The sequence below is a fragment of the Gastrolobium bilobum genome, unplaced genomic scaffold (assembly GCF_033153095.1).
Source record: "Gastrolobium bilobum isolate Gb01-03AN ecotype WA unplaced genomic scaffold, APGP_CSIRO_Gbil_v1 utg8584, whole genome shotgun sequence".
In the NCBI taxonomy this organism is placed as follows: Eukaryota; Viridiplantae; Streptophyta; class Magnoliopsida; order Fabales; family Fabaceae; genus Gastrolobium; species Gastrolobium bilobum.
In genome coordinates this window covers 80,434-91,241 of record NW_026897773.1, presented here as the reverse complement: position 1 = coordinate 91,241, position 10,808 = coordinate 80,434, and the positions used below count along the sequence as shown (strand labels likewise).

Here is a 10,808-nt window from a genome sequence, read left to right as displayed (position 1 = left end):
GTATGCTTCCCTTGTTGACATGACACACAATCTAAAGACTGAAGACCGGACAAAAGAGGAACCATTTTCTGCAACTTTGAAAGACTTGGATGACCAAGGCGACTGTGGATAAGTTGTGGAGATTCTGTGAGAGAGCATGCTACTGAAGGACGAGGCACATCCAGATAATAAAGCCCCCGTGACTCACGACCCACTCCAATCATTTTCCCCGTACCCGGATCCTGCACAGAAAACAGAATGGTTAGAGAAAGTAATGGTGCAAGTGAGGGAGTGGATCAACTTACTAATAGAAATTAAGTTATAAGGGATGCCAGGAATGTAATAGACAGATGTCAGGGCCAAGGTAGAGGTCGGACAAGCTTGTCCAATACCACGAACTGGGGCTTTGGTTCCATCCGCAAGGGTAAAAGACGGTAAATGATCAAAATAAGTAAGAGATGTAAAGAGTTCCTTATTACCACAGAGATGATCGGTAGCACCAGAGTCAAATATCCAAGTGCCAAGTGATGTAGAATGAGAAACACAAGCAACGGGATTACCAGTATAAGGCTGAGACTGAGGAGAAGCCTTCCTGAGAGGGGTTTGGAGTGTAACATAGTCCGAACCTGAATCAAATGATGCATTGTCTGACTGAGCTATATTTGCAACAATAGAAGGAGAGTTAACCTCCGAGAGATCAGGAGATGCTGCTGCCATTTAAAGATAAAATATAAAAGCCGTAAACGAAGGCAAACGATATCCAATCAAGAAGAACCACGCGTCTAAGGTCAGACCCACAGAGAAACAATCACAAATCCAGAAAGGGGAGGAGAAGGCAAGCCTCTCTGTCCAAGACCGGCCGGAAAAAGCCGCCGGAATAGTGCTCACGCGCCGGCAGAAGGTGGCGCGTGAAGCCCACGCGCAGAGAAGACAGGTGGCGCGTGACGGCGCGTGGGAGATGAGTTGCTGACCGGACCACCACAGACCTGGTCGCCGGGAAGAGAGGGTCCTGATCGCGTGAAGTTTGGTCGGAAAAGTCGCCGGAAAAAGTCTCTGGTTGCCTGAACAGTGATTCTGACGGCGGGCGGTGGTTCCGGTGGCCGTCGGAGGTGCTGACGCGTTTGGAAAAATCACTCAGAGGCTGTTTACAGCCCTAGAAGGCTTGCCGGAAGGACGCACGGCAAGAAAGAGGACTCCTAAGCAGTGGGCTTAGGTTTTAAAGCAAAAAACAAGGTTTCTAAGCGGAAGCGAGGGTTCCCAGAACGAAAGAGCTCTGATACCAACTTGAATATAAAATAACATGTTGTGTATTGATCTGTGTCAGAGAGTTACAATATATAGAGACCCTAATGGGCTTAAGTGAAAGGCCCAAACCTAATCCTAATACAGTCAGAATATTTACGGATAAGACGGAATCCAATCATATCTAATCATATCATATCTAATATTCTAACAAAGATAAACACGAAAATTTCACATAATAAGTGAAATTTTAATATGAGAGAACCATGCATACATATCAGTTTTGGAGAAGACAGGGACAATTATGTTCATCAAGTATGAGGAGAAATGCACAAAAATACATATGTGACACTGTGGGGAGCTAAATCTAATTTCTCCATATATATGTGTGTTTAGGTGTTAATGTAACCTTTCAAGCCTCATATAGCATTCCAACTTCAATTCGTTGCTGTAATGGAATCCCTAGAGCAGGCAGGCCAGATCTACAGTTACTGTGCATGAATTCATAAAAACCAAGCATGATTTTATCAAACCAACCACAGTTCAGGCCAATATAAAATCTTGTCTTTCCACGAACATGAACAACCCCGGAACACCTAGCTTCTTCTAAACTAGAAATCTCTTCTCCAATCACTTGAGAATCAGATGAAAGATTGCAAGAACAGTTCTGTACATGTAGTGCCAAACTACTAATGACTTGACCTACAAAATCATCTCCTGCTAAATCCAGAGTATCTGCATAGCCATACTGAATAACACAAAGATATACCCCTTTGAGATTTGATTTCCTGATGACAATCCTTTCATGGGAAGCAACCTTGGGGACTAACAAATATCGAAGAGTTGTGAATATTGTGACTTTATGAAGTGATTTCATGTTCTTTATGTAGTGTCCAAGAATTGGAGTCAGCCCATCTTGAATGTTAGTATAAAAGAAGCATAGCCCAGGAACCCTTTGAAAACTGCAGTCAGCTAAAAGCTCTTCAAGTCTGTCGAAGGTTATCTTGTGGGTTAACTCATACTCCACCTTTCTTTGTCTACCATAAAACCAACCAAACATGATGAAAGCAAGGATAAATGATATGGCAAAAGGAATCCATCCACCTTCAGCAAATTTAGTGAAAACTGCACTGACGTAAACTCCCTCCATGACAAAAAACACGATGAAGTATAAAGCAACCAGCATGGCAGGAGTTCTCCATATCATGATCATGACTAATGTAAGTAATATGGTGGTGATAAGCATTACTAGGCTCACAACAACACCTGCAATAAATGTTATACCATCATCAGAAGATTGCAAAGACTGCCAATAAATAGTTCCAATTATTAAATAGAAGACAGTCTTCAGGTTGCCATATGGCCAAAGCTTTGTTTATTTATAGATGTAAGAAACTATCACAGTTGATACAGATGTTATGATTGAGAAGAACTGCCAGATTCTTGCGTGAAGAATAGCTTGCGGCCCCCCATTTATTATACCAAGACACACTTGGACATAACAAAAGCCTTCTATTCATCTATAGTCTACCATTGATGAATCTCAAATTCAAGACTTGCACAAAAGAAACAGTTATAGTAGTTTATAATGTAAATAAACTCGAATTGTTTTTTCTTCATCAGGTTGTAACTGTATGATGTTATGTAAGCAAACAAAGGGCTTTAGAGACTGACATACCAAAAGCATTTCCAATATCTTTTCCATCTCCAAAAATAAGTATGACAGCAACGCAAAGGACCATTAGGATGTAGTTCACTTCAGGAGAGTAAACCTCTCCTTCTTTATTATGAGATGTGTGTACAACCTTTACTCGAGGAAAATAATCCAGCACTACAGATTGCTTGATTACAGAAAAGGTGGCTGATATTAATGACTGGCTAGCAACAATTGCAGCCAATGTTGCAATAATAAACATAGGCCAGTAGACTGCGGTTGGTATGAATTTGTAGAAGCCATCATCATGATCATTGGGATTCTTGATTAAGTATGCTGTCTGTCCCGCATAAGTCAGAACTAAAGATGGGTATATTGTGAATAGAAAAGCTATCTGTTACCAAAATAACAAAGAAGAAGAAAATAAGATAAAGATGGTTACTGGCTAAAAAGGAAGTATAACCTTGTAAGACAGACCACAAAATATAAAAATCAACCTGAATGGACTGCTGATTGAAATGACCAAGATCAGCAAACATTGCCTCAGAACCTGAAGAAATTTAAAAACAAAAAATGAAACAAATATGTATTATGATACAAATGCACATACATTTTGAGAAGAATGGTGAATCTTTTCATGCCACTTGAAAATAATCAAATTTTATACTTCAGTAAATGATCGCTATAATCATATCAGAACAACAACAAAACTGGCGTGCCCTTCTAGACAATCCAATAGACCCGTAGCTGTTGTTTATGCTAGATAAAAGAAACAGGAGTAGTGGGCTGAAATGCTGAATGGAAATGTTGGGCTGCATGTGTTTGATAGGAGAGACGAGAGGAATTGGAGAAAATAGGAAAATGCCCACTGCAGAAAAGGTGCCAAGGGAAGAGTTCTTTGAGTAGAGAAGGGAATACTGGTATGATACCAGAATTGGGGCATTCTGTTGAGCTGCAGAATCTCTATTGTTATCTTGTTTTTTTCCTTCTACATTTTAGTTTAAACAGAGGGCTACCTCTGCTTGTAAGGAGCTTGGTCTCCCTATTTTGCATCCTAATTTCAGTTATTATCACAATCTTCCACCTTTTAGTCTTTATGTTCTAGACACTTCTAGTGGATACCTCAATATTAACTAACTTGCAAGGTTCTCTTTAGCATAATTCTAATATAGCAACATTATTTAGTCCATAGCCTAACCTGCTGAAACCTACAAGTACTAGAACATAGCATATGGATTTATAATATGATTTGACATAGAAAGAAAGGGGTCCTTCAAAGATAATTAATTTTCTCACTTCTATTACAATGATGGTATATAGTGCAATAAGGATTAAAAAAACATACCTGTAATGCACAGAACAGTACCACCAAGTAAAAGCCAACCAGATTTTCCATTTCTTAAAAAGAAACGGAAAATGTAGTGCGGAGATAAAGCCTTGAATATACTTGGATAGTGGTGTATGATGTTGTAAATTCCTACAAGTGGGGTACTCAGGGTCCATGCACCCATTATTGGGGAAAAGAGGAAACTGACACGGGATGTACCAAATTTTTGCAGCAAGAACAGAGCGACCAAGACAACTGCAGAGAGTCCTTCCACCATTGCTGCAACAGCATAAGCATAAACAGAAATTATAGTTTATATAAATCATGAGAACAAATTGCACGACAAAGTTAACAAACTCAAGTCTACTCTAAAAATAACTTATTACGATAAAAAGTTTCCTTTGATGGTTTTATCATATTTAACGCACCATTTTTACTTACCAAACAACTTCATTATAACTGACATATGCAGAATCGCACAATTTAAATCATTACATTATTGGTAAGGAAAGTCTAACAAGCTACGTTATTTCCATAATCTCTTCCTATACTGCAATATTCATATGTTTCATCTGTTTTTGTTAGTATTTGTTGAGGATGCTGCTGGCAGCAAGTTCACAAATTTTCCGTATTTAATTAAATTAATTACGAAAGTTTGTTAGTGAAAAATGAGAACATAAGAAAATATTGCCAGCCAAATCAACTGATATTAAAATTCTCCACAAGTCTGATTGTATTTTGCATACTAAGGAATCTGAAGCTCAGAGTGAAATTGCATAAGCCAAAAACTTACAATTGGTTACTGAAGGAAAAGGCGCTCTCACTCCATCCATTGCTGACAGCACTAAGAACAAATTTACAAAGTTGAATAAAAAAAAACATTTTTTTTAACTGTCAAAAGCCACAAAGGTTAAAAAAAAAAAAAAAAAAAGTAAAATTCTGGAGCAAACCTGAAATTGCAGGCGTAAGTATACCATCACCAATAAGCATGCAAGTACCTAACATAGCAAGGAAAAGCAAGACCCTTCGAGCAACCATGCTTGTTTCGAACAATTTAGCAAGCCAAGTACGCGTTTGAGTGCCCCTATTCATGATTGAAGATGTACTTGAGTTTAAACCGAGTTGCTTAGAAGGCAGGATTCCAATGTCCAAATGCCTGCAAAGTAATGAATACAAGGCAAAAGTACCACCTGCAATTCAAATTCATAGTTAATAGCTATCAATTGAAGATCAAATACCATATTATTTTTAGCAAACAGTTGACGTAAAAGAACTGAGCAGGTAAGTAGCAGAGTATGTGTTTGATTCTTACAGTATCATCTTTGAGAAAAATTTAAAATTTTAATATCGGGACCCGTCCCGAATCGAACTAGTCTGAATCAATTGGAATATCTCAAAAATAAAAATAAAAATAAAAATTGTTATTATAAGTAGTAACCTACCTTCACCGTGGTCATCAGCTTTGATAGCTATGTTAGCATACTTAACAAGGCCAATAAGGGTAAGAGTCCAAAACATGATACTGTAAATGCCCAGATAGTCATCTTGTGTTGGAGACTTGAGTTGCATTGAAGGGTACACGTAAAGGGGTGATGTCACAAGACCTCCAAATACCACACCCAAAGTCTTGTATGCAAGAACAAATGTATCATCCCCTTTTCCCTTCAAAATACCAAGAAACGAATATTATTATATATTATTTATCACATCACTACTACTGTTATTCATAATCATAAGTTATTAATAAACACTAATAATCCCCTTGATAGTGCAATACCTGTTGTTTTTGAGGTTGAGGAATGAAGGCATTGTTGGATAGGTGAAGAGTGGGAGCAGAGTCGACGTTCACAGTGACGACGTCGTCGTTTGATGAAGGCAGGTGGGGACGGTGATCCATTGACGTGACGGAGTAGACAGAATACAATGAGAAACCCCCGCTAGCTGCCTCTTAAGATGTCATAAATTTGTTTTCAGTATAATAAAAGGGTGGATTCCAGTGTCTCAAATTTTATGAGAATCTAAGATTAAAAAATAAAAAATAAAAAATAAAAAAACTGTGTAATTAATTTAGAAATTAGTCTATTCAGATGGTATAAATTAAGTTAATGAATAATTAATGGATCATTACTCAAGCTCCACATGTAATATGATGATGAGTTATTGTGTCAAACTTCTTTCATTCTTGAAAATTATCGAGTATTGTGTCCCTATTTGGTATGTTTTATTTTTTTCCCTTTTCTTTAAAAGTATAAGCTTATCTAAATATATCTTTATAAAAGTTATTATTATAAAAAAAGTTTTAATTATAATAAAGAAAAAAAATGAAAAGTTAAAAGCTTCTCATAGGGTTTTTTTTTTAAGATGTATGCCCGCTTTTTTTATTCTTTATATTTATTTTACATATTTATCTTTATTTTAAATATATATTTGTAAATATTATCCGTTACTTTAATAATTCATTCTAAGTTCTAACAATAAATTTTTTTATCTTTTCTTTTTCAAAATATATTTATATAATAAACAAATCAGTGTTTTAAAATTTGATCTGGTCATCGATTTGGTCGAAGTGTTGGGTTAATAGTTTAAGCGGATTCAATCGGATTTCAAAATAATATATAATAAATATTAAATTATAAACATTATGTCCAACAAATAAAAGTGGTTTAGTGATAAGTCATCAAACAGTTTTTAACTTTATTTTTTAAATTCTTTTATTTAAGTTTAGCTTAAAAATAATTTTTAACTTAAAAAAAGTGTCAAAAGTGAAAAAAATCACAAATATATTTTTGTTTCATTCGCTTCTTCTGACCTAATTTATTCTTTGTTGTAAAAGTATTACTTGCGCTTGAAAATATTGTTTAATGATTTATTTAAAATCACTTATTCCTAATTTTCTTATTTTTGGTGATTTTTTTTCCAAACTCCATTTAAAATTGCATCAATTATTAAATATAATGTCATAACACATATCCAATAGAAGTAAGAAAAAACCCGCTTACTTCTAAAGTACTTGGGGATAAAAGAAGCAAAGAACAACATTATTATTTCCACCATAACTCCTTTGCATATTTGTAGAACTGTAGGTGAAGCGTTGTGTGAATTGGAGCACATCGGACACTTTACATCCTACCTATAAAGAGTAAGAGACTAAAGATGAAGAAAAAAATAATATTCGCTTTACAAATTTGTGTGAGACTGAAAATTAAAATTGTTAAACATGGATATAAAGAGTTATATATATATATATATATATATAAGTAAAGAACATTTTTGGTCCTTAGCAAATTTTACGATGCTCGTTTTAGTCCCTGACAAATAAAAAGGCCCATCGTGGTCCCTAAGAAATACAAAATGAACCCATTTTAATCCTTTTGAGGACTAATATGGACCTTTTTTGAAATTGTGAGGGACCACGATTTTAACTAAATTGGTCCATTTTGAATTTCTTAGGGAACACAATGGACCTTTTTATTTGCTAGGGACTAAATCAGACATTGTAAAATTTGCTGAGGAGCAAAAAGGTATTTACTATATATATATATATATATATATTGTAATAGAAAGGTATTTTTGGCATATTTCCATTTATAAATTAAAACTTAAATGAATTTGTATGTAAAAGCATGGGAGGATAAGTAATAACAAAATTTAGAGAACATTAATTTTAAAATAATCTACAGAAGTTATTTAAACTTTGAATATACGAGCCAATTATTTAACACAGTCACTGAGATTGGGAGATCCATCACGTGGTATCATGAATGGAGAGTAATTCACAGATACTTTTTGAGAAAAAAAACATAACATCTGTCAAAAAGCCTAAACTTCTTTAATTGGTACACGGTATCTATTACCGGTAATTTTTGCACGACCCTACCCCGTACGCTAGGGGCACCAAAAAAATCTTGTTTTCACGTCACAATGTCACATATGAAATCTTAATTATTTATGACCATTGATTCGAAAGGGTCAAAAATAGAATTTATTTATCTATTCATTTTCAATTTATAGCTCAGACTCTTGAGGTTTATAATCTCACCGACACTTGAACTTCCTTTTCCGTGACTGAGTTTTGAACCAATGATCGCCTTCGCCACGCTTTAAGAAGAAGAAAAATATCAACCAACCAGCTACGCGTTTCTTTTCAAAAGTATGGTTCTTTTGGATAAAAACAACGCTTCATGGGTGTACTTTTGAAAGAAAATGGATCATCTCATCTTAAAATATATATATATATAACATGATGATGTAAAAAAATTATAATCATATAAAAATAAATTAATGTTAATAATTTTATAACTATTTATTTTAATATATTTTTTTCTCTCTTTTTATTATTATTGATCTATATTTATATTATTATGATTCCTCACATCATAATGTCAATTTTTTTTTTAACATAAGTCATTTCTAAAATTATATTTATGATATGATGCACTTCCACTTTCAAAATTATGGTACATAAGTTATTTCAACATAAACTATACAATTTAAAAATTATGCGCATATAATCCCATTTTTTCCACTCTAAATCCACCCATGAATTTTGCAAATTTGGGGATGCACATACGTGGTGTCTCCGTAAGTTCTTTCATTTCGACAACATCCTGCAGCATAAAATGCCAAAATAGAGAAGAACTTTGCTTTCATAATCTCAATTAACGATGTATTCAATTAAGATTTTAAAGAATTTTTTTTAATAAAAAATATTAGTATTTAATTAGAATTTTTGAGTAATCTAAAATAGTCGTGTGTTATTCAATAAGAATAATTAAGTTTTTTTATAGGATGTCAAAATTATTTTTGTGAGGGGTTTAAAACATTAATTTTGGATTCACCATGAATCGAACTAGCAGCGAGACAATAAATCGATTGAAATATTTTCAAAAAACAATTCCAATGATATTTAATCAAGATTTTAAATTAGGACTAAAAATCTTTTGGTATTCAAAAATATCATGATTTTAATGAAACTTGACACCAAATTCTAATCGTTGATTTTCATCAATCAACAATTATAATTTTTGTCAATCAAACTTATTAATTAATTGTTAATTCGTAATAAATAATAATCGTTGATTGGCGAAAATCAACGGTTAGGATTTGATGTCAAATTTCAAAGTTTAATATCGGTGTTAAATAATCTTATCTCTCTCTCTCTCTCTCTCTCTCTCTCTCTATATATATATATATATATATATATATATATATATATAGAGTTTAATGTTTCTCATATTATATGAGATAAATTTATCTCCTTCGCACATATAAAAGTATGTGTGATTTATTTGAGCCAATGTGAGTCCCACATATTTTTATGTGTGTTGAAAGATAAATTTATCTCCTATAATATGAGAAATATTAAACTCACACACACACTATATATATATATATATATATATATATATATATATATATATATATATATATAGGGTTTGCTTTTTCTGCATATAAGTTATCTACAGTAAGTCCAATACGACGACGTTTTAAGAGATAATAATAGAGTTTTTATAATTTTAATTTATTTAAGGGTTATTATAGTCTTTATCAATGTTATTAGAACCGGACCGGTCATTGACCCGGTTGAGGTACCGGGTCACTGGTTCAACCGGTGGGTCACTGGTTGAACCGCATGAATCAGATATATATATATAAATTTATATTTTATACTTAATTATATAAACTCTAATAAATATATTAAATGGTGCCAACTACACAATGGCCTGATGTAGTTTAGTGGTATTTGCTATGTTGTTTGTCCTTAATGTAAGGGGTTCGAACCCCATTACATGCAGTTTTTGAAATAATTCTCTTAACTTAAAAGTTATATATTAAATGGTGTAAATTATTCAATAAGTCATGGTGGCGTAGTGGTAGGAAACGGCTCTCTTCACTCCAAGGTACTGGGTTCGAATTCTCTTGTTAATAACACTAGGTCAGGTCCGGTGTTAATAACACTGATTTTAATATTTCAATTCCTAAATGATGTCGTTTTAATTGCAGAAATATTTTTCTCATATATATATATATATATATATATATATATATATATATGAGGTAGGATCCTTTGACACCGGTGTCAAATTTGAAATTTGACACCTCATCTAAAAGCCGTTAGATTGAAAAAGATCAACGACTCTGATTTGTAAGCATTGGTGTAGTCACCTAAAAATTACATTGTTCTTGGTGAGATAAAGGAAATTTGCGCTCAAAATTAATTGTAGAAAATGATAACATTATATTTATTTCCATCTTTGTATAATTATGATTCTCATATTTAATACTTTCACACTATAAAACGTCGTAGTTTTATATGACTGCACCAATTCTTAGGTGTAGCCATTGTATATCCGCTAAACCAATATATATAAAGGGCTTATCGTTTATCAAACTGCTTGAGATAATTTTATCTCCGGCAACTAAATCATAACCATATAAAAGATCGATCAATGATGATAAAGGAAGAGAGAGAAAAAGGAAATCATAACTATTTAAAGATAAATCAATTAACATAAGAAAATAAATAAACAAAACGACTTAGTTTTGGAGTGCCGGAGATAAATTTATCTCAAGTTGCCGGAGAAATATTTTTTCCATATATATGTA

At 33.4% G+C, this 10,808-nt stretch overlaps 1 protein-coding gene across 1 annotated transcript; it reads right to left on the bottom strand.

The window, feature by feature from the left end:
• Window positions 1–1,633: 1,633 nt before the first annotated feature.
• LOC133310174 (probable potassium transporter 17) lies at window positions 1,634–6,099 on the bottom strand. The gene is made up of 8 exons (XM_061511074.1): window positions 5,980–6,099; window positions 5,645–5,864; window positions 5,153–5,392; window positions 4,996–5,046; window positions 4,221–4,481; window positions 3,373–3,425; window positions 2,900–3,269; window positions 1,634–2,487 (listed from the first exon to the last, which is right to left on the bottom strand). Exons 1-8 carry the CDS (start codon window positions 6,097–6,099, stop codon window positions 1,634–1,636), a joined length of 2,169 nt encoding a protein of 722 aa, XP_061367058.1.
• Window positions 6,100–10,808: the final 4,709 nt, after the last annotated feature.

Bases quoted from the DNA above. Each gene is read 5' to 3' on its own strand.
- LOC133310174 (XM_061511074.1), bottom strand. From the start codon at position 6,099: ATGGATCACCGTCCCCACCTGCCTTCATCAAACGACGACGTCGTCACT. The intron at 3,426-4,220 runs GTATGTTTTTTT...AAATTTCTTCAG, and splicing joins TACTGTTCTGTGCATTACAG to GTTCTGAGGCAATGTTTGCT. The intron at 2,488-2,899 runs GTATGTCAGTCT...CATTTATTGCAG, and splicing joins AGATATTGGAAATGCTTTTG to GTGTTGTTGTGAGCCTAGTA.